Source organism: Erpetoichthys calabaricus, chromosome 2 (genome assembly GCF_900747795.2).
Source record: "Erpetoichthys calabaricus chromosome 2, fErpCal1.3, whole genome shotgun sequence".
Taxonomy (NCBI): Eukaryota; Metazoa; Chordata; class Cladistia; order Polypteriformes; family Polypteridae; genus Erpetoichthys; species Erpetoichthys calabaricus.
The window spans coordinates 146,079,511-146,104,333 of NC_041395.2; the positions used below are offsets into that span (position 1 = coordinate 146,079,511).

Below are 24,823 nucleotides of genomic sequence, written 5' to 3' on the forward strand. Positions count from 1 at the left end.
ATGTAAAGATTTAAAAACTAGCAGCAAGATTTTAAAATCAATTTGAAAACTGACAGGCAGCCAGTGTAAAGAAGCTAATATTGGAGAAACAGAGTCATACTTTCTTGCCCCAACCAGAAAGCGAGCGGCAGCATTTTGGACCAACTGTAACCTGTGTATCAGGGATTTATTAATCCCAGAATACAGCGAGTTGCAGTAATCGAGGCGAGAAAAAATAAACGCATGAGTAGCTATCTCAAGATCCCTAGAAGATAAAAAAGGCTTTATCTTACCTAATAGACGAAGTTGGAAAAAGCAACTCTTGACTACAGAATTTACTTGTTTCTCAAAAGAGAGGTTACTATCAAAGGTAGCACCAAGATTGCGGACTTGAGGTTTGGAAAAGACAGAAAGAGCCGAGAAGTCCAAGACCAATTTGGGCTTTAGCTGATGGACCCACTATAAGCACCTCTGTTTTATTTTGATTTAGATCAAGAAAATTATTAGCCATCCAGGATCTTAGTTCAGACAGACAGTTGTGGAGTTGATTTGTTGTAGAGTTGCAGACAGGAATATAAACCTGAGTATCATTAGCATAGCAGTGAAAAGAAATGTTAAATTTCCTAAAAATAGCTCCAATAGGGTGAAGGTATATGGAGAATAAAATAGGACCCAAAATGGATCCCTGAGGAACACCATATTTAAGAGGAGCAGTAGAAGAAGAAGATGAATTAAAAGTCACTGAAAAGTGTCTACCAGTTAAATATGACCTGAACCAGTTAAGAGCAGCCCCTTTAAGCCCAACAAGATGTTCAAGCCGCAACAGCAATATCTCATGGTCAATAGTGTCAAAGGCAGCAGACGGGTCAAGGAGGAGAAGGACTGCCACATCACCTGAGTCAGTAATAAGAGAGATGTCGTTGAACACTTTCAGGAGTGCCGTTTCAACACTATGATAACGCCTACAGCCAGATTGGTAGATCTCAAATAAATTATTGGAGTTAAGGTGATCAACCAATTGATTATAAATACTTCTTACTAAAATTTTAGCCAGAAATGACAGTTGGGAAATTGGACAAAAATTGGCTAAAACTACAGGATCTAATTCTGCCATTTTTAGACGGGGACAGACTGCAGCATGTTTAAAAAATGAGGGCACAACTCCCAAACTAATAGAATCATTGATTTATGGCTAATAAGGGTGGGCCCAACACATCAAAGGCTTCCACTAAGAGACGTGGTGGTACAATATCCAGAAGACTGGGGGCTGGTTTAAGGGTGTCAATAGTTCTTTTTAGCTGTGAGAGTGAGACTAGTTCAAAGGATTCTAAGACAATGTCATGATTAACAGTAGAAAGTTCATAGCCCGTTTGAACAATGCCACGGCAGATAGTATCGATTTTGCTGACAAAGAATGATAGAAACTGGTCACATGAATGAACCCATCGCAGACTGGGGGTGAATGGCCGCATTAATTGAATTAAATAAGACCCTAGGATTCTTTGAGTGACGGGATACTAAATCGGCAAAGAAGTTTTGTTTCGTTATCTTAACTTCAGCCTGGAAATTGAAAAGAGAAGTCCTGAAAATCTGTTTAGAGACAATCAGTCCATCTTTTTTCCAACGTCGTTCAGCAGTTCGACAGGCGCGGCGCAGTGATCATGTATTTTCATTTAGCCAGGGAGCAGGTCTACCCTTATTACTGCGTATCTGAACACCTCAGAATTCATTCGGCTGCTTCTGTCCTGTGTCACATCATCAATAAACACTAGTGTCCCAGTGCCACTGGCAGCCATACACACCCAAGCCATCACACTGCCTCCACCGTGTGTTACAGATGATGTGGTATGCTTTGAATAATGAGCTGTTCCACGCCTTCTCCATACTTTTTTCTTGCCATCATTCTGGTAGAGGTTGATCTTGGTTTCATCTGTCCAAAGAATGTTTTTCCAGAACTGTGATGGCTTTTTTAGATGTTCTTTAGCAAAGTCCATTCTAGCCTTTCTATTCTTGAGGTTTATGAGTGGCTTGCACCTTGCAGTGCACCCTCTGTATTTACTTTCATGCAGTCTTCTCTTTATGATATCGATACGCCTACCCCCTGGAGAGTGTTGTTCACTTGGTTGGCTGTTATGAAGGGGTTTCTCTTCACCATGGAAATGATTCTGCGATCATCCACCACTGTTGCCTTCCGTGGACGTCCAGGTCTTTTTGCGTTGCTGAGTTCACCAGTGCTTGCTTTCTTCCTCAGGATGTACCAAACTGTAGATTTTGCCACTTGTAATATTATAGCAATTTCTCGGATGGGTTTTTTCTGTTTTCACAGCTTAAGGTTGGCTGCTTTCACCTGCATGGAGAGCTCCTTTGATTGCATGCTGCCTGTTCACAGCAAAATCTTCCACATGCAAGCACCACACCTCAAATCAACTCCAGGCCTTTTATCTGCTTAATTGATAATGACATAACGACGGACTTGCCCACACCTGCCCATGAAATATCTTTTGAGTCAATTGTCCAATTACTTTTGAGCCCCTGAAATGAAGGGATTGTGTTAAAAATGCTTTAGTTGCCTCACATTTTTATGCAATCGTTTTGTTCACCCCACCGAATTAAAGCTGAAAGTCTGCACTTCAACTGCATCTGAGTTGTTTCATTTAAAATTCATTGTGGTAATGTACAGAACCAAAATTCGAAAAAATTGTCTCTGTTCAAATATTTATGGACCTAACTGTATACTATGTTTTAGTATATTTTTGTTAGTTACTATATTTGTTAGTGCTCCCTAATTTTATTTTCCCTCTACATTGTTAATTTCTTTTATTGCATTCCATATTTCCTGATTTCCAACCATTATATTGCTAGCCTGCTTTTTAAATTATACGTTGTGAACAGTCAGATCCCAAACTGGCATTTTTAGGCACAAGACAGAGACCAACGTTGAAAGAGCTCCAGTATATTACTGAGAAAACTCAACTGACCAGTTTAGAGTCGTAAACCAGCCCAACCTGCATATTTTAGGTAAATGGAAGGAGATAGAAAAGAATCTACTTGGACTTGGGGATAATGAGAAAATTCCACCTCCAGCAGTGCCCAGGCTAATATCTGACGCCAGGACTCTAAAGCAGGGTTTTTTTAATTTTTTAATCTAAAGGCCTAGTTTAGAAAATCGTCACTATACTGGCACCCAAGAAGACAATTATTATTATAATGACAGTGGAGTCATAAAGATAACAATGGCCATATGATGAAAAAGAAGTGTTGTTGTATCCTTTCAAGCATATTTCTAACATGAAAATTACTAAAGAGATACACAGGGAAAATGTATTGTTGAAACCATAGTCCATCCATCCATTTTGGAAACCCGCTTATTCAGAGCAGGGTTGTGGGAAAGCTGGGGCAGGCTGTCAGTTCACTGCAGGGAGAACAGACACACACACTAGGGCCATTTTAGCCACACTAATCCACTTAATCTGCATGATTTTGGACTAGGGAGGAAACTAGAGCATTCAGAGGAAACCCACGCAGACACAAGGAGAACATGCAAACTCTAAGCAAGGAGCACAGAGGTTTTGAATCTAAAATAGTTATTATCATTCAAAACAGGAAAAGATTCTTGAGGCTTATCATTCTGCTAGTGGAAACACTTAGTGTAATTTTTAGTAAAACGGAGAGAAAGAAATTCTTGGGGTGCAGCACAAGGATAAAAGAGTTTTTGAAAGGATAGTATGAAATGCCACTTAACTCAATCACTTGACTCATAGCACCAGTTAAAAATTTATGAATCGATACAGTAAAATTACTTTTTTTTAAATAATGTTTTTCAAATGAACTCCACCATTAACAATATTTTTTCTAAATGAGTTTGCAAATAGTTTAACACTCCCTGGTTTCCATTTAACAATAGGTTTCTATTTGGAGCCACCAGTTAACTCAGTCTGTGTGTCTTTGGGGGTATTTGGAGGAATACCAGAATACCTGAAGGAAAATACAATGCATTTGCAGGGAAATAAATGTAAACTTCATTCAGAAAAGAACTTTCAGGAATCCCAGAAGTGGGCTTCAAGCCCTTGACACTGTACTGTGTGCATGATGCAGTAGCGCTAACCACTGAATCACTGTGCTGCCCCAATTCCCATTTTGTGAAGACTTGTATCTTTCATTGATCTTTTAATTAACAAAAAGTTGTAACATCCCCTGGTTGAATCTTTGTTCATCATTTAGTGCTTAAAATAATCTGGATTTACTTTATTATAAGACTTGAAATATTAATTTAGACTGCATTATGCTGCCTTAGTGATAAGTACTGCAATCTTTGATGTTACCAAGTTTAGGACTCATTCTTAACGACCAGAAACTGACAAGCTCGCACATGTACAAAACCGTGGTGTTTATATAAGCTCCCATACATGAGAAGTGTTGTTGAAGTATTTAGAGGATTACAAGTCACAAATTGCCTACTTAATATCTTACACATCAGAAGGGATCAGATGATGAAGGGAAATCTTGCGAAATGGAAATTTAGTTAGCGAGATGTTAGTTAGCACAACTAAAAAAAAAATATATGACAGGCAAGAAAATATTCTTCTTGTATACACAAAACACCCAGTATTCACATCCACCATCAGTAAACATCAATTCACTTTAATTTCCTTACTCAATCAATGGTTCCATGCTCTAGAAATTCAATTCTTTAGAGCATGAAGAGAATGTAGTAAAATAGAAAAACAGGAAGGGTGGTGTCTTACAAATCCACTGGGTTTGAATTCCAGACTTGGTCTCTTTATGTATGGGTTTTGCACATTAGGTTAATTAATAACTCAAAACTTGGCCTTGGGATGGCCTGGTATCTTCTCTAAAGTTCATTCCTGCAGTCCAAGAATGGGGTATGTCATGTTAGTTCTCTAACCTAGGACTCTATCCTAGGTTGCTTCCTGTCTTGCACCTGTACTACTGATACAGTGTCAGCCCCTTACAACCCTAAATTAAACGAAGCAGATTTGAAAATGTTATACAGGGTGGCACAGGGAAATTAAAAATTTTCTAATAATTTTTTAAGATGTCCACACAGAAAAAAAATCACAAACAGTGAGATCTGGGGATCTTGGAGGCCATGGAATGGTAACGATGGCGAAATTACCTTTGCACAGCATTCACACTATCACCATTCTTATAAAAGTCTTTCACAGCAAACGCTTGTTGTGCACCACTCCACTGCTCCATTATAACTAATGGCAAGAGATTCTAAACGAGGCTGCATTCTTCCAAAACAACTGCCGATGCCCCAGGGTCCCCAACGCCTAGTTCCAAAATTTCCGGTTTTTCTGCACCACTCTGTATTATGAAAGAGGAACTGGGTAATTCAAAGTGACGTTTCTGACTTATAGATAAGAGATTTCTTGAGAACAGGACAAGGAACTGAAAGATTAACTATTGTTCAATGACATTAAGTGATCTGTTATAATCTGTTATACTGTAAAACACATCTAAGTAAGTACTGTAGACTAGTGCATACTAGTCTGCAAACATGATTAACATTAGTTATAACACATAGAAATGTATACTTATCTATCTACATTTAATTATAATATATACAGCATACTGTACATACTAATAGTAACATTTACATTAACATTTAGACCATTCCCCTTGGAAGTGTAATAAACCCAGCCTAAAAAATCTCCAAGGGAGTAAAATCTGCTTCTTCTTCAGGCAAGAAGGAATACAATTTTCAAAGTCCTGTCACCATGGTGTGATGTGTTTTACATTTGAATTTGTCAAATAAAGAAAAAGCTTTTCACACTACTCACAACTATTTGGATAAAATAATTTCAGTTTTTCGTTACAATTGATCTAACTTCAAGTTTACTCTTGGTCACTTTTGGTTAAGTTCATTTGGTTACATTAAAGTTTACCTCAGCCTGTCTTTGACTACAAGTGAGTGTCTCAAACCTCAGGCTAACTTGTCAGCAAATTATTCTTCCTTTTAAAGTTCACATCTATTTGTTAGTCACATTAATTAACTGTAAACTATTGATTTTAAGCCTTCAGGGAAATCTAGCCTTATGATCCAACTATACTAAATTAAATACCATGACACTATATGAGTGAAAGATTATGCTCATTAAATATGGCAATTATATTGAAAATTCACTTTTCAGTCATGATCTTCTTTAAAGTTAATAGTAACTGATTGCTTTACTGTTTCCAAACTTGTGCAAAAGTTCAATGATAGTCATTAAATATTGGGCCACAATGTGGAAACACATAAAAAATTATTTTTGCATTTGTGTTTCAGCTACTTTTCCCTATTCTGTGTGAACTGATCAATGCTGAAAATAAACAGAATGTAGTCTGAAGACCTAAACGATCAGTGAAAACACAAGATTACCTTTACATCTGATGTTAGAAAAATTTCATACTGATTGTGCAATTCCTTTAGATTACACAGTTGGTGGTCTTTAGCAGATTCAAGGAACATCTCAATGTCTTGCAAGGCTGCCTCGGCTCCCTCTTGTGATTGGCATTTATCTATAGCCTGAGAGGCAAGCAAGTAGATTCCAGATTCGCACCACTGATTTGCCTGTTGGATAAAATTATATGATATTGAAAACACAATAAAAGAAATACCCAACAAAATGTACAAAGATAATGCACAGTGACTTCATAATTAGTTTCATCTATCTAGTATTGTGTAGGACTACTTTGCCCCCAAAGCAAAAAATTCTTCAAGGCATGACTTCAACAAGATTCCGGAAAACATTTCTCCTGGGTATTCTTGTCCAATCTCACTTGATAACATCACATTGAAACTGCATCTTTTCTAAACACGTGCTGATAATCTCTCACTTCACTTTAACCCAAAGGTGCTCTAATGGACTGAGATCTGGGGACTGTGCAGGGCATGGAAGTAAACTGAAATCATTGCAATGTTGAAAGAACCAGCTTGAAAATATATGTTTTATGATATTGAACATTACCCTACTGGAAGTATCCCTATGAAAAAGCTATGCTGTGGCAAAAATGGGATGCCTATGGTCAGTAACAATGCTTGGGTCAGATGTGAAACTCAAATGAATCTCAGTTGTCAAGAAAACATTCCCCACACCTTACCAACAACAGTTTGTTCTATTGGCACAGTCCAGGCAGGTTGGATCAATTGATTCATGCTACTAATGCTAAATTCTAATCACACCACATCTGAATGCCACAACAGAAATTATGATTTGTAAGATTACACAATCTTTTCCAATCTTCAGGTGTTTAGGTTAGGTAAATCATATTCCCATTGCATCCCCACTTTCCTGTTGATAGCGGACAGGAGTAGAAACCATTGTGGTCTGCTGCTGCTGCTGTAGCCCTTACTCTTTGAGATCCAATGTTCTGTCTATACAGAGATGCTCTTTTGTGCACTACTGTGGCTACTTGAGTATTTGTGGCCTTTCTGTTACTTTGAATGTGCCAGCTATTTTCCTCTAACCTGTTTCCTCAAAGGATGTTTTCACACAAAGAAGTTCTCCTCGGGTGGTGCAGTGGTAGCGCTGCTGCCTTGCAGTTAGGAGACCCTGGTTCACTTCCCAGGTCCTCCCTGCGTGGAGTTTGCATGTTCTCCCCGTGTCTGCGTGGGTTTCCTCCGGGCGCTCTGGTTTCCTCCCACAGTCCAAAGACATGCAGGTTAGGTGGATTGGTGATTCTAAATTGGCCCTAGTGTGTGCTTGGTGTGTGGGTGTGTTTGTGTGTGCCCTGCGGTGGGTTGGCACCCTACCCGGGATTGGTTCCCTGCCTTGTGCCCTGTGTTGGCTGGGATTGGCTCCAGCAGACCCCCGTGACCCTGTGTTTGGATTCAGCGGGTTGGAAAATGGATGGATGGATGGAAGTTCTCCTCACTGATTACAAAGAATAGTACAATAAACAAATAAACTCTAAAAACTATTGTGTATAAAAAGCTCAGGGGATTGGCTGTTTTGAGATCCTACAAACCATCATATGTGGCACAGACAACCATAGCACAGTCGGAATTGCTTAGATCTTATGTCTTGCCCGTTCTTCTGTTTGGTTGTACAATAAGTAAACCTCTTGAACATGTCACCGTGCTATTGAGTTCATTTTAAACTAGCATGTATTTAGTTGTACTCCAAGGATTGAGAAAAGTCTAGCTTTTTTGGAATTGCTGGTAATTTGAAAGACCAGGTTGTTTGTGTAAAAGAACTGGTGTTAATCCATTGACTAGACCCATGTTTTCCAAGGACAAGAGTTACAGTTTACAGAAACAGAATATTTTTGCTTTGCCATTATTAATCTACACCTCCATATTTTGGTAGTAGAGCACCACAGCAGGAACCCTCTATAAGCAGAATGCCTGTCTGCTCCAAAGTGTGTATCCATAAACACACAACCAAACAAACTGAGCAGTTGAGATTCACAAGTTCCCAGGTGGTGTGCATTTACATTATGGAAAATAACTGTAATGTATGAAGAAAAACATTGCGAATATAGGAAAAACGGACAAAGCAGGATAACCAAGTACTGTAAGGCAGCAATACTACCAGCTTTACCACCCCCATTATAAAGCATTCATCATGTTTTCTCTTACAGAAGATGTGGACTGGGTGCTAGATTACTGCATTCTACACCTACCCACATTAATTTATACCAGGTGACAGTAGAGACAGCCATTTAACTTTAGAAGTTAGGAAGGAAACTATGGAAAAGGTATTGAAAAAGATAGTCATCACTTGGCCACTGGGACTGTAAGGCAGAAGTGCTAATCACTGGCCTTATTAAGTAATCTTTTATTTGTCGATTTGTTTTCTGAACCAGCTTATTCCAATACAGAGTTCAGGAAAACTGAAGCATAACCTAACAGTACCATACAAGAACTGGATTAAGCAAACAGTCCACTGCAAATTATTTAAACAATCAACATAAAATATCAACACTGAATAAAAGCTGCTTTGGTGTAATTACCTTTTCTAACTGTTTATGGAGTTCATATGATTTTCCAAGTATGTCATTCTTCTTTTTAGTTTCATTGGTAAAATTATCACAAAGCCGTCGAAGTTCAATGCACTTGGGGCGGATGGAGTCAACAGCATAATGATTGCTTTGGATAAGCTGGTCTCCATGAAATGCTTGTAATTGTGCTTTTTCCAGTGATTCCTATAAATACATAACATAAAAGGAAAAATTATCAAACCAAACTGAATCACCAGAAAATACATATTAATATTTAAGTAAGGCACAGTAAAAACATTCCAGTTTTTTTTTCTTTTTGTTTGATTTTATTAATTTTTATCATTCCATACAAATAGATCAGTTTTTACAAAAAATAGGATTGAAAACAGATCGACCCCCACCCCTGACAAAGAGAGCATGGCTAATGGGGTGAACCTTAAAGCTTGTAAACATACCTAGATTGATTAGTTTAATAGGACAATAAAGATGAATGGAGAAGAGAAAAAAATGCGGAGAGAATTGCTTCCTCTGTACTTTAAGAGCTTATTCTAAAATATTATTGATTAGATCCTGTCAGGTTTTGAAAAAGTTCTGTACAGATCCTCTAACTGAGAATTTGATTTTTTCCAATTTCAAATAGTAGAAAACATCGGTTTCCCACTGACTTAAAAGAGGAGAATTAGGATTCTTCCAGTTTAGCAAAATAAGTCTGCGTGCCAAAAGTGTAGTGAATACAATCAGTTTGTTTGTCCTTCTCCACTTTAAACCGATCTGGAAGAACACCAAACACAGCTGTTAATGGGTTAGGAGGGATTGTGACACGAAGGCTGTCTGAGAGGCACTTAAAAATTTTGGTCCAAAATTATGTTAATTTGGTGCAGACCCAAAAACATGTGACCCAGTGAGGCTGGGACTTGATTGCAGTGTTCGCAGGTTGGATCTTGCCCTGGAAACATTTTGTACAGTTTTAAGCAAGACAGATGTTCTCAATATATAATTTTGAATTGAATAATTTTATGCTTTGCGCATATGGAGGTCGAGTGAATTCTCTGTATTGCTACTTTCCACTACTTTTCTGATATATTGATTAAGAAATCTTTTTCCCATTGTCCTCTTGGATCTTTGAAAGGAAGGGACTGTAAAATAATTTTATATGTTGCAGTGTTTAAGTCCTCGAAATTGAGCAATATTTTTGCCGGCATGGAGGAGGGTGCAAGATGAGGAAAATCAGGCAGGTTTTGTTTAACACAGTTCCTAATTTGAAGATAGTGAAAGAAATGTGTAGCTGGAAAGTTAAATTTGGAATGTAATTGTTCATAGGATGCAAAGATATTGTCTATATAAAGATCTCTAAGCAATTTAATCCCAAATCTTTACAGATATTAAAAACTGCATATGTTTGCGAGGTTTGAAAGAGGTGGTTCTCTTGCAGGGGTGCCACAGATAAAAGATTCTCCAACTTAAAATGCTTTCTACATTGGTTCCATGTCCTGAGTGAGTGGAGCACAATTGGGTTATTAGTATATTGGCGATAACTTGCATTTATTGGGGCACAAAGCAGGGAATATAAAGAAGTACTGCAGGATTTTACTTCTATTGCGAACCAAGCCTGTGTATGTTCGTCTATTTGTGTCCAGGTTTTTATGGCTTGTATGTTTGCTGCCCAATAATAAAACTGAAAGTTGGGTAGAGCCATGCCACCTTCTGCCTTAGGTCTTTGTAGGGTCGTTCTTTGGATATGTGGATGTTTTGAGTTCCAAATAAATGAGTTTATTGTTGAATCTATTTGCTTAAAAAATGATTTATTGATGTATATTGGAATGTTTTGAAATAAAAAAAGAAGCTTAGGAAGAATATTCATCTTAACAACGTCAATTCTTCCAGCTAGAGTGAGATGAAGGGTTGACCATCTATGCAAGTTTTGCTTAATTTTTTCCATACAAACGGTGCAATTTTGTTGATAAAGAGCTTTGTGTTTACTTGTGATATTTACCCCTAGGTATTTAAACTGATCTGCAATGATAAAAGGTAGGGTGTCCAATCTAATATTATATGCTTGAGAATTCACTGGAAAGAGTACACTTTTATTCAGGTTAATTCTGAGACCAGAGATCTTTTGAAATTCTGTAAGTGCTGTTAAGACTGCAGGCACAGAATTTTGTGGGTCTGATATATACAGGACCGTATCATCTGCATATAGAGAAATTTTCTGTTCCAGTCCTTCTCTGATAATCCCCTTTATCTGATAAGTATTTCGACAGTGAACTGCCAGTGGTTCAATGGCAATTGCAAATAGCAGTGATGACAAGGGGCATGCTTGTCTGGTACCACATTCTAGTTTAAAGTAGTCTGAACAAATGTTGTTAATACAAAGTGAAGCTTCTGGATTGGTATACAGTAGTTTAATCCATGCACAAATGTTCAGGCCAAACCCAAATTTCTCTAATGTAGTGAAAAGGTATTTCCATTCAATCATGTCAAATGCTTTTTCTGCATCCAATGATAATAATATTTCTGGGGTGTTTGACTTTGCTGGTGAGTATATTACATTAAAAAGTCGTCGAAGATTTGAAGATAAGTGTCGACCCTTGATAAATCCACTTTGATCTTGTGATATTACCGAAGACAGCACTTTCTCCATCCTTCTAGCTATGATTTTTGAGAGTATCTTAACATCATTATTCAGAAGTGATATTGATCTGTATGATGCACATTATAATAAGTCCTTATTTTATTTAGGAAAGACGGTGATTAATGCTTGGCAAAAAGTTTGGGGTAGAATTTGATTGTCTCTAGCTTCTGTAAATGTTGCTAATAGGAGGGGAGCTAGCTGAGTGGAGAATTTCTTATAAAATTCTGCATGGTAGCCATCAGGGCCTGCTGCTTTCCCGCCTATCTATTTGTGGTATCTATAATGTATCCAGAAATGCATTAGATTGTGTGTTGTCTTCTTTAAACTCAGTAGAATATAAGGATTTATAGTAGTCTCTAAATGTGTGCATTATAATTTTATGGTCAATGATTTCATCTCCGTTTGTGTTGGTGATTACTGGGATTGCATTGCGAACTTCTTGCTTGTGGATTTGTTGAGCTAAAAGCTTATTAGCTTTCTCTCCATGTTCATAGTAATGATGTCTTGATTTATAAATTAGTTTTTCAGTTTCTTTAGTTGTCAAGAGGTTGAGTTCTGAATGCAGAGCCTCGCCTGGACGCCTAGCATGTTCTTCATCTATTCTAGTAATTTCGCTTCTTAGCTCTAATACTTTCTTGGTTTCTAATTTATTCCTGTGGGAAAGATATGAAATAATCCGTCCTCTTAAGAAGGCCTTTAGAGTTCCCCAGAGTATTCCTGCAAAAAACCTCTGAGGATGTATTTGTCTCTAGGAAGAAACTGATTTGTTTGGATATAAATTCTGTACAGTTCTTGTCTGCTAATAGGAGTGGGTTAAGACTCCATCTGCGAGGTTATAATGACTTTAGCTCCAAGATCAGAGGTGCATGGTCGGAAATAACAATAGGGTCATACTTGCAAGATTTAATCGTAGGCAGGAAATTATTATCTATAAAGAAATAGTCAATTCTTGAGTAGCAATGATGTACTGGTGAGTAGAATGAATATGTTCTTGAGTTTGGGTTTAGAAACCTCCAGGGGTCTGATAAATTGTGGTCAGTTACAAACTGTGTAATTGTCTTTGCAATGTTAGATATCATCCTCCCTGTAACTGGAGTCCTATCTAAGAATGGATTTAAAACACAATTAAAGTCCCCAGCCATTATAATTTTATGAGTATTCACATTGGGAATGGATGCAAATACAATTTGCATGAATTCCTTATCATTGACATTGGCTGCATAAACATTTATCAAAATCATTTTACAGTTAAATAAGTTGCCCATGACAATCACATACAGTATCTCCCTTCAGGTTCAGATACTACATCTGATGCTACAAATGAGACTGTTCTATGTATGAGAATTCCCACACCTCTAGTTTTCTTTGTAAAGCTAGAATGGAACACTTGGCCAGTCTAGATTTTTTGCAGCCGGAACTGACCCTTGCTTAGTAAGTGGGTCTCCTGTAAAAATACTATTTTAGCGTTTAAACCTGTTAGGTGAGAGAATACTTTCTTCCTCTTTAATTCGTGATTCAGGCCTTTAACATTCCAGCTCACAAAGTTAACTGTCCCATCATGGAGACATTGATTCTGAATTTTTGATGCCATTTTATAGTCTTAACTGAATGTGAGACAACTTTAACCTTAATTTCCAATTTCCCCACAAGTTATTACCATGCAGCCTATTGTTACGTTGGTAGTTATAATTATAAGAATTAAAGTATAGATTAGATATAGCCTGCTCTCTTTCTCTCCCCCGCCCTTCTGCCTCCCAACGTGAGGCTGAACCCCACTTCACAAAGTCCTGGTCCTCTGACATACCTAGAGACAGAGCACATCCAAAACAAAACAAGCCCCCACACAGCAGCGTTTGAGTATTAAAAAGTAGAGATATCTACTACCAATAAAGTCTAAATACTATATTCCTAAAATATAATGCCTAAAATATAATCATTAACAAACTATAAGCATAAAGTATAATCTTCAGCAATCTTAAAGTATTAAGATAATAAACCCAGGAATGGTGTTAAAAAGTGGTCTTGGATAAGCATAGTAAATCCTAATACAATAATTACAATAACAATAAACCAAGGGTATGATGTTAAACAGTCTCCTTTAGGGTAGAAAAAAAAAAAGAAAGAAAAGAAAATAATTTCTTCCATACACACATCTATAACTGTAATTAAAACATAAACAGAAAGCGTCCAAGTAATGAAAAGGATGTATAATTATGGTACTCGTATCATTTCAAGTGGATCAGACAGCAGGTGATATCTCCTTGCCATGCCATGACAGGATGCGACTCACAATTGTGCTTCAGAATAGTGTCAGGATCAGCTTTCTTAATTCCTTTTCTGCTTCCTCTTTGCTGGAGAAGACATAGTATTGGCCTGGCACATCCACTTTCAGTTTGGCAGGATTACAAGAGGCTGTATTTGCTATTGGCTTGCCGTAACCGCTGTTTAATGTTGTAGAAGGCTGCACGTTTAGCAGCTGTTGTGGGAGAGAAATCAGGGAAAATACGAATGCGGTTATTTTCAAACTAGCAAAATACCCGCGCTTCGCAGCGGAGTAGTGTGTTAAAGAGGTTATGAAAAAGTAAAGGAAACATTTTAAAAATAACGTAACATGATTGTCAATGTAATTGTGTTGTCATTGTTATGAGTGTTGCTGTCATATATATATATATACATATATATATATATAATATATGTGTATGTGTATATGTATATATATATGACAGCAACACTTATAACAATGACAACACAATTACATTGACAATCATGTTACGTTATTTTTAAAATGTTTCCTTTACTTTTTCATAACCTCTTTAACACACTACTTCTCCGCTGCGAAGCGCGGGTATTTTGCTAGTATATATATATATATAATATATGTGTATGTGTATGTGTGTGTGTGTGTGTGTGTGTGTGTGTGTGTATATATATATATATATATATATATATATATATATATATATATATATATACATATATTATATATATATATATATACTAGCAAAATACCCGCGCTTCGCAGCGGAGAAGTAGTGTGTTAAAGAGGTTATGAAAAAAAAAGGAAACATTTTAAAAATAACGTAACATGATTGTCAATGTAATTGTGTTGTCATTGTTATAACTGTTGCTGTCTTTTTTATATATATATATATATATATATATATATATATATAATATACACACACACATAAACATTTATATACATATACATATATATACATATCTACATATACACATCTACATATATATACACACATACATAAACACACACATAAGAGTTACTGAGTGAAACGGGCTTTCATTGACAATCATGTTACGTTATTTTTAAAATGTTTCCTTTTTTTTTCATAACCTCTTTAACACAGTACTTCTCCGCTGCGAAGCGCGGGTATTTTGCTAGTATATATATATATATATATATACATATACACACATACATGCAGTTTTAATAACACAGAAATCAATATAAACATTAACATCATTATCATATGAGAATATGAAGTAATATATAAGAAGCACATTTCATATAAATATAAATTATGAAACAGTAAAATCTTCTTCTGTAATTTGCTACCGTGGCAATTTGTGTGTCTGTCCAGGATTTTAAATGACCTGTAGCTCACAAACCGTTTCACCTATACATTTGAAATGTGGTACACATATAGTACGTCACGTCTACTATCCGCTTTATGGGTGATGATTGTTTTAGTCTTTTTATCTTTATTTTATTTTATTGTAGAATCAACTCCTATCTGCGCACAGCAGGGCAGCCGTGGGCGGATGCGTATGGTGTATTCACTCCATGTTATCGTGCATTGCGCTGTCAGTGGTATTTTGATAAAAGAATTTGAACAACATATAAGAAGCGTATAAATTATTAAACAGTAAAACATTAACATTTAAGAAGTAAAGTTACATTAAGTACTACTGCAGTGCCTTCGGGTATACCTCATTTTTTGTTTGCCCATTACATGCTTAAATGTATACATTTTTTGGTGCACCTACCCGAGAACACGCGACATATAACCGAGCGTGGGAGAAGCATGGATTTTAAACACGCGTTGAGTTGATCTGCTGGTCTCCCTCGTGGAATAACTGGTAATGTTTGAGTAAAATGTACAGCGAGTAAAACGACATTACCTCCTATTTTTTTTTTACGATCTCTGAGATCTTGCTTTTTTCGGTTCAAGGCTTCATAAGCTCTTTTATGTTGTATGGTGTACTTATCCCAAACCATCATCTTTGAATGTTGCAAGACTTTCGCCTTGTATGTAGATCGGGGTAATTACATTCATTGCATTCCTAGTCTGAATCACAATGTGATTGTATGGGTGGTTACCTGGCACTGTAGGGTTGCCACCCGTCCTTTAAAATACGGAATCATGCCGCGTTTGAGAATGAAATTGCGCGTCCCGTTTTGAATGAATACTGGACGGGATTTATCCCGTATTTTTTTTATCATTTTTTTTTTAAAGCAGCGTCTCATGCAAATCATGCCACACGCATTTTATGAAGATGCCTCCTTTCCTACTTTTGATTGGGTAATACTTGATCTCATCGTTAGTTTGATTGGTGTTTTTAACTGTCCAGTGAGGAGGGTGTGTCTTTTAAGTACAGTCTGCAAAGTGTTGGCACTGAGATGTGGCGTCAGCGCCATACTTGAAGCCCCTAACGTTGCGGTCAGCAAGTCGGCTAACATCCGCCATGTGCCGTCTTTCAGTTGCGAGAAGCAGATCATAGAATGGTTGAAACTGTTGCCCCTAACGTTGCGCCACGGCGTGTGGTTCGTTTATACCTCGTGTGTTCTCATTAAACTTTTATCTCGCGAATATGTTATTGCAATCCGCAGCGGGAGTGTTTCTATAAACTTAATTTAAACTTACGTTTTACACCGTGCTTTCTTTCCCTTATGAACATGCTTGTATGCTTAACTCGCTCCGTTCTCAATTGTTTAATTAATTTTTTGCTCTTAGCTGTTCGCGGCTCTTCCTCCATTTCCCCCTACTTCGTTCTTTTATCTCGCGAATATGTTATTGCAATCCTTAACGGGAGCGTTTCAATAAACTGATTGAAAATAGTTTTGCATTTACCTTTTTAGTAAAAGGCAAGCTTTTAAGCCTGAGAAATCAGCCCGTAAATGCACACGTTTAATTGCACATGTGTTAATATGTATGGTTACACAGTATTAAAAGACAGTGAACAACGTCAGTTACCTTTGTTCCCGCGTTTGATAAAAGGTGAGCTTTTAAGCCTGAGAAATCACCCCGTAAATGCACACGTTTAATTGCACATGTGTTAATATGTATGCTTACACAGTATTAAAAGACAGTCAAAAATTAACGTCATTTACCTTCGTTCCCGCGTGTGACTCGTGCTGTAAATCTCTTCCTTGTTTTTAGTTCACGTGATTACGTAGGAGGCGTGATGACGCGATACGTGACTCCGCCTCCTCCATTACAGTGTATGGACAAAAAATATGTTCCAGTTATGACCATTACGCTTTGAATTTCGAAATGAAACCTGCCTAACTTTTGTAAGTAAGCTGTAAGGAATGAGCCTGCCAAATTTCAGCCTTCCACCTACACGGGTAGTTGGAGAATTAGTGATGAGTGAGTCAGTGAGTCAGTCAGTCAGTCAGTGAGGGCTTTGCCTTTTATTATTATAGATATAATCTCTTGCTTGTGTCTGAGGAGTGCCATCACATCTAGCTTACATAGTAGCCTCTCGAAACGGATAATAAAAGACCTAGGTTTAAAAGTATTTGATCCGCGTATGCCGTAAGCTACTTCTATATCAGTATCTGATTTAAAGTCCTCTCCAATTATTTTAGAGAATAGTTCAACTGCAGACTTCACTGGGTTTGGACTTTCACAATTCTCAGGTAGACCTTCGATTATAATATTATTCCTTCTGCATCCATCTTCCAGAACCGCAAGTCTGTCTCCGAGTTTTTTGCATTCGGAATTCGCAGCTGTAGCTTTTCCACTGGCGTTAGATGCCAAATGTTCCGCTGTTTCAATTCGAGCTGTGAATGTCCGCTTAACGTCATCCAGCTGATTGGCAAGTTTCCTCAGTTTAGACTTATTTTCTTGAATGTTTTCCTCAATTTTCCCCAGCATATCTTTAATGGTCGCATCAAAACGATTATATAAACGCATTTCCAACTCTTTATTATCCTGCTGCAAGGCACTTATTTCTTTCTTCATATTTTTCTGGATGTCTTTCTGGATGTCTTTCTTAAGCACACTTATGGCTGTGACTGTGGCCGTGGTCAATGTTGTGATCATTTCCTTTAGTTCGGACAAATCACTTCAGATTTTGTGCTCCGCGGGGGAAGTAGCAACCCCGGTTATAGCCGATGCTCCAGGCTTGCAAGGAGTAGATGAAAGCACGGACTGCAAGGCCATTTCTAGTTTCAAGTGATCTTCTGGAATCGGCGAGCTATCGTGACCTGCATCACTTGCACCTTCGCTCCCATTTTCGCACTCGACTGGCGATGATGCAATGGAGCAGGGTCCTGGGAAGTCTGTGCATTCGCCTGCCTGTTCCAGGTCAGTCTCTGAAAGGCCGTACCTCGCACTTGGGCTTGATGTCTGTCTAGACTTGGATGTAGCTTTAAGTTTCCTTTCTGGTTCTTTCTGACCCCTTTCTTGTTACTCATGTTTATATACTGTAGTGGAAACTCCTCGGGTCGGGTAAATACAGGATACCTCAAAATAATAAGAAATACGTGAAAAAATAAAGCCACTGCTAACGGAGCTCAGCTTCAGATGTCCATCCCCCGTAATAGACAAGACCAATTACCCATTCCAGGTTTTTATGATACGGTAAAATTTAAAAGACAGATTAAAAATATCCAAAACCACTTGTCAGTGGCTGTTTCATTTGAAAAACACACACATGAAACAAGAAGTAAGATTCAGTTAGTGAAAGTGTGCAATATTACCAGAAAAGGCCCACCTGAGCTTTTTCTTCCAAAGATTTCAGGTCATTCAGAAGCTGTTCTACTCGTGCCACAGAGTCTCCTATTTCAGTGAAAGCAGCCTGTGTCTCCATGAGGCAGTCCAAAGACATCTTTACCTAAGAAACAACAAGAGCAAAGACATTTGTAATATAGGATTTATAATATAAAATAAAGGAGTAATATTTAAAATTAATATTTCAAAATAAACGAGGAGGAAGCAATGTCAACAATAAAAAAGGTGATTGTGTAGTATTTTTCTTTGGAAATTTATTTGGAAATGCTATGACTGTAATATCATACAATATTTTTTGTTATATTTGATCTTTGTGAACATCTTAATTATATGAATAGTTACCTGCAAGTTTTGGTTATGTTGCTATCATTTACAGAAACACTGGCTTGAGATTTCACTGCAGAGCATCACATTTAAATAATTGAAAATATATCATTTGCTGAGTTGCTAATATTTAATGCAGTCAAAAAAGAAAATCACTCCTCCTTTAACCGCCACCTTATCGTGGTGGAGGGGTTTGCGTGTCCCAATGATCCTAGGAGCTCTGTTGTCCGGGGCTTTATGCCCCTGGTAGGGCCACCCAAGGCAAACTGGTCCTAGGTGAGGGATGAGACAAAGAGTGGTTAAACAAACCTTCTATGATGAATGAAAACTTTGGACGGCGTTTTCCCTTGCCCGGACGCGGGTCAAAGGCATTCGACCATGTCCCTCGGAGAATCCTGTGTTTGGGGTACTCCGAGAGTATGGGGTACCGGACCCCCTGATAAGGGCTGTTCTGTCCCTGTACAATCGATGCCAGAGCTTGGTCCGCATTGCCGGCAGTAAGTTGAACCCGTTTCCAGTGAGAGTTGGACTCCGCCAGGGCTGGCCTTTGTCACCAATTCTGTTCTTAACTTTTATGGATAGAATTTCTAGGCGCAGCCAGGGCATTGAGGGGGTCCGGTTTGGTGGACTCAGGATTGGGTCACTGCTTTTTGCAGATGATGTCCTGTTTGCTTCATCAGGCCATGATCTTCAGCTCTCTCTGGATCGGTTCACAGCTGAGTGTGAAGCGGCTGGGATGGGTATCAGCACCTCCAAATCCGAGACCATGGTCCTCAGCCGGAAAAGCATGGAGTACCCTCTCAGAGTTGGTAGCAAGATCCTGCCCCAATTGGAGGAGTTCAAGTATCTCAAGATCTTGTTCACGAGTGAGGGAAGAATGGAGCGTGAGATCGACAGGTGGATCGGAGCGGCGTCTGCAGTAATGCTGTCTCTGCATCGGTCTGTCGTGATGAAAAAGGAGCTGAGCCGCAAGGCTCAGCTCTCAATTTACCAGTCGATCTATGTTCTTACCCTCACCTATGGTCATGAGCTATGGGTAGTAACCGAAAGAACGAGATCGCGAATACAAGCGGCTGAAATGAGTTTCCTCCGTAGCGTGTCTGGGCTTTCCCTTAAAGATAGGGTGAGAAGCTCAGTCATCCGGGAGGGGCTCAGAGTAGAGCCGCTGCTCCTCCGCATCGAGAGGAGTCAGATGAGGTGGCTTGGGCATCTGATCAGGATGCCTCCTGGACGCCTCCCTGGTGAGGTGTTCCAGGCACGTCTAACCGGGAGGAGGCCCAGGGGAAGACCCAGGACACGCTGGAGGGACTATGTCTCTTGGCTGGCCTGGGAACGCCTCGGGATTCCCCCGGAAGAGCTAGAAGTAGTGGCCGGGGAGAGGGAAGTCTGAGCATCTCTGCTCAAGCTGCTGCCCCCGCGACCCAACCTCTGATAAGCGGAAGAGAATGGATGGATGGATGGATGGATGGAAAAAAGAAAATCAAAGTATATGACAAAGACATATGAGTACAGATTAAAATTGTTATTAACTCAGTTTCAGTAATTAATATATTTCCATATGGTGTGGCACCTGGCTGGGGTTCATGCCCGGCCGGGTCGCCCAGGAGGACTGGAGGAGGGCTTGTACCTCCTCCAGAACACGAGGGGGTGACTGCCCTGGTTCTATTGGGGGCCACGGGTACAGAGCTTGGAAGCTCAACCCTGTAGGGGCCCGTGGTCACCGCCAGGGGGCGCCCCGATGCCTTGGGAGCCCTGGACCTCAGCACTTCCGCCACACCCAGAAGTGCTGGGGGAAAGAGGATTGGGGACACCCGGAGGACTTCCGGGTACACAGCCAGAGCTTCCGCCATACAGGGGTGTGTCAACGGAGGCTCCTTGGGAAGCACCTGGAGTTCATCCGGGGGTGTATAAAAGGGGCCGCCTCCCTCCATTCAATGGCAAGAGTTGGGTGGAAGAGGACGAAGCTCGGTGGAGAGGAGTGGAGGCGGACCAGAGACTGAGAAGGCATTGTGTTGTGTGGCCAGGACTTAAGGGGTGATTGGTGCTGCGGCACTGGGTTTGTGCACTGCGATAATTGTAAATATTGTAAATAAATGTGTGTGTGGTGAAACCATCATGTCTACCTGTCTGTGTCCGGGCTGTTCCCCACAATGGAAATATTTTTCTTGCAAAATGATAAAACCAAATGTATAGCAATTTAAAGAATCATATCTTGTTTCAATTTCTGTTAAGGTCAGTATTTTTTGTAAATGGGAAGTTGTACTACTTTTTACTGGTGGTGAGTGTTTCTGCAAATGTTAATTTTAACTCCGTCGGTAAATTCTTTATCAAGTCATTATATCTAACTAATATACTCTGTAACTTTTGCTAAAATGGATAAAACTAAAAATGAGAGATTAGGATGTGCTAAATCTACTCATGTCCTCCTACCTTTGTTTTATGTGTTACTTTGTGTTCTAAACCTCTTTTATTTACACAACACAGCATTATCAAACTCAGCCCATCATAGGATCCCTCTTCTCACATAAATGTTGTGTGATGATTGTAACATAATTTATTCAAATGTTAACATCTTCAATTTCACATCCCAACAGGTTTGACCATCTTACTGCCACCTATATCTCTGTTATTGATTGCAGCAGTTCTCCAGGATCCAAGCCAGAAGTTCTTATGTGTGTTTAGGGGGTTGTTGTTTGTTTTATTATATATATATATTTCTCCTTCTCTCCCTCAAGCTTCTGCAAATTTCCAATTTTCCCTTTTGGACAAATAAAGCTCATCTATCTGTCTAACACTCTTAATCCTGTTTAAGCAGGATAATAATCTAATTCTACACTTTATCACATTCAAGAATATGGTACACGGTTTTTAAGCACAACACACGTGGAGTAAAAAAAAAACACTACCTTCCACCAGCATGCCAGGGTCGGCACTGTGGGAGCGACAGTGCTCTCTCTCCCTCGCAGCCTCGCGTGCAGCTTCCTACGTGCGCATGCGCACAACAGCCAAACACCACGCCACTGCAACTGTGAAGTGCACAGTTTCATACAAAGATTTTTGTATCTTTTTCATAAACTGGGGGATGGCTACTGACATTAAGCTTAAGGATTATATATTGTACAAGTATAAAGAAAGAATTAAAGAAAAAAGGACTCATTATATTAAATGTTATCGATAATATCAAGTGGAAATAGGGGGTGCTGCAGTTCCACAGTGCCTATATGCGAGCTGCCACTGAAATCATTGTACCTCTCTGCTGCTTCTTAAATCCTACTTGTTATACCAAGCTCTTTGTGTAAAAGTTGGAAGAGTGTATTTGATTGCAAATAATGAATTTTGAATGGCTTTCAGCACGAAGAGTGCACATTTTCCCTATAGTATGTTTGCTTTGTAATAAGATTTTTAATTGGTCTTTAGAATAAGAATGACAATAAAATTCTATTTATAAAAACCACAGAGTTTAAAAGACTGTTCTTCTATATTTAAAGCACTGTATTACAACTGGACAGAATGTCAGGCATAGCATGTTACCATACCTCTCGGAAGTCTTGCTCAAAGTGTCTCAGCTGCAAGCATTGCTCTAACCTGAGGTGGTGTTTGGACCAAAATTGTTCAAAAGCATTTTCTGTTTCATCCAGCTGGGCAAGCAACCTGTTCAAGAAAAGAGAGTTCAAAAATAATGACAATCTAGTTACTGCATGTAAGTAGCATTCTGTTGATTTTAGCTTCATAATGAAAACAAATTTCTTAAACTGGTGATTTTTTTTCTTTGTATTTTACCATGAACAAGAACAAGTATATATTGTTTATAACCCACAAAATAAAGCTGTGTTACTGTCTTGTTGAACTATTTGCTTAACTAATAAATCAGTTAGTACACTCCTAACATGCAATCCTGAGACACCCTGGGGCATTCATTAGTTTAAAATCAAACATTTATGCAGCATGTTGTTTCTGTTAAAAGTACGAAATAAGAAGCACCTTTGTGGAACATCCCTATCTTTCCTAAAGTCCGTATTAGTAATTGGTTGTCTATCAAGTCCCATGATGATGTCCCCTTCTGTCTTTGTCAGTGAGTTCTTGGATGGCAGAATAGTCCCATCTTGGACCCACAAGTCTTATTGCAGACTGGAGATGTATAAGCGGTAGCGGCAACCACGAGTGTCAGGAGACAATCCTTATTAAGCCCCTAAACTAAACACCATGTTGGTTTCCACATGGAATCATCCCTCAATTGCACCTTTCCTGGCTCTCTAAAAATTCTTCCTTTCTTTCTTTTCTGCTTCTTTATGCCCTTCACTGGATGTCCACTTAACATAGTCCACACTGAAATTCAATTTTCATCATGTACCTTACATACTTAATATCATTCTCACATTACAAGGGCTATGTATTTTAATGTCTAAGTGTCTGGACTGTAAAACATAAGAGTGCTGGATCTATTGCCACCTTTGACTCACTGTATGACCTACCTATGCGCCAACATTAAACAAATTCTTTCAAGAAGAAATAGCCAAATTGGTCCATTTGTATTTGCTTGGTCTGCTTGTTGTGTTCTGTGAATCCTGAATTTCCTTTATGTTTGTTTCCCCTTACTGAACATGCTGGGGAGTGTTCTTACTCTCCCTTTGTGTGTTGTCATTAGCATTTGTAGTTGAATTCATTAGCTCCTTTGTTTACTTTGCCTTTGTTGTAAATTTTTTAGACTTTTGAACATTAGAAGTTTTGGCCTATCTGTTTTTTGAGTTTGGAATTTTTCAAGAAATGTGACCACGATGACTTTCAATTAATTTTAATTCCACTTGTCCTTTTGTTTGATTTTTTTGTGTTTGGTTGGAGTGTTTGAGTTTCTTGCATTTTGAAATTCTTTATTCAATTTAATACATGAAATACATTTTTGAAAGTTATATGTTTGGGCAAGGTGTTTTTGATCGTTTTGGCCTTTATTGGCATAATTCTCAACAGGATCATAACACAAACAAGCACTGGGAAGTAATGTTAAGCACAGTTGCTGTGTTATAAATTATAATATATGGGGTTTTAACTACTAAATCATTGAATATATGCTTGAAGAAAATTGAATCTGTTGAATGAATCTGTTGAAGAAGTGTATTATATGTTAATTTATTGTAGTTTTAAATTTTAATTCAGGGCCTTAACAGATTAAATTTAGTCTTGTGTGAAAGATAGGGGGAGGTCTCACACAGTCCTCAGACCCAGAATGTATACCCTAATAAAGGAAATGGTGTCCTTGTTAAAAAAAAGAAAATACATAGAGCAGGGGTCTCCAACCTTTTATCCCCTGAGAGCTACTTTTACAAAATGAAAATGGCAGAGAGCTACTCATGTTTTCTAACGTTTATTCTCATAGCTTATTTCAACACAAACAAACTGAATAAGCTTGTTTTGCCTGAATTTTACAAAATGTTGGTGTCCACAACTCACATTTTGCATTAAAACATCACAAAAAATATTTTGTTCACCTGCAAGTGCATTTTGTATGTCTGTATGCATTTTCTAGTGTATCTCACACTATTGTATTAAAACATGAATGCTGTCAAAACAAAACAATGCAATTACAAATACACAGATATTACTTATTCATTTGTCATTTTGTTACATCTCACTGTTTCACTTCACAAGAGTATTCACACGTCCAGTTGCATGTATGATGTGATTTTTAGTTAGTCAGATGACTGGCACTGCATGGAGTCAACAAAAGAGGTGTATGGTGGAGTGTAGCCACTTAGGTTCACTTTTATGGAGTCATTTAAATGTTCATCTGTTAGTCTTGTTCTGAACTTTGATTTCATGACATTCATGTCAGAAAAGGCAGACTCACAGAGGTATGTAGACCCAAACAAACCAGACATTTTCAGAGCTGCTTGGTGAAGATTCTTATAATTATCTGGCTCTACTAAGCTCCAGAAATGCTGAGAATGCTGTTGAGACTTTAACT

The 24,823-nt window shown here is 38.4% G+C and overlaps 1 protein-coding gene across 7 annotated transcripts in view; it reads right to left on the reverse strand.

The window, feature by feature from the left end:
• mcf2l2 (MCF.2 cell line derived transforming sequence-like 2) overlaps nt 1-24,823 on the reverse strand; it is a 399,475-nt gene that overhangs the window by 188,178 nt on the left and 186,474 nt on the right. For all 7 annotated transcript variants that reach the window (XM_028794595.2, XM_051923916.1, XM_051923915.1 and 4 more), the window contains exons 9-12: nt 22,401-22,515; nt 18,524-18,643; nt 8,944-9,135; nt 6,368-6,559 (exon numbers count right to left, since the gene is read on the reverse strand). In XM_028794595.2, the coding sequence (XP_028650428.2) occupies nt 6,368-6,559; nt 8,944-9,135; nt 18,524-18,643; nt 22,401-22,515 (619 nt within the window). The remainder of the gene's footprint in view (nt 1-6,367; nt 6,560-8,943; nt 9,136-18,523; nt 18,644-22,400; nt 22,516-24,823) is intronic.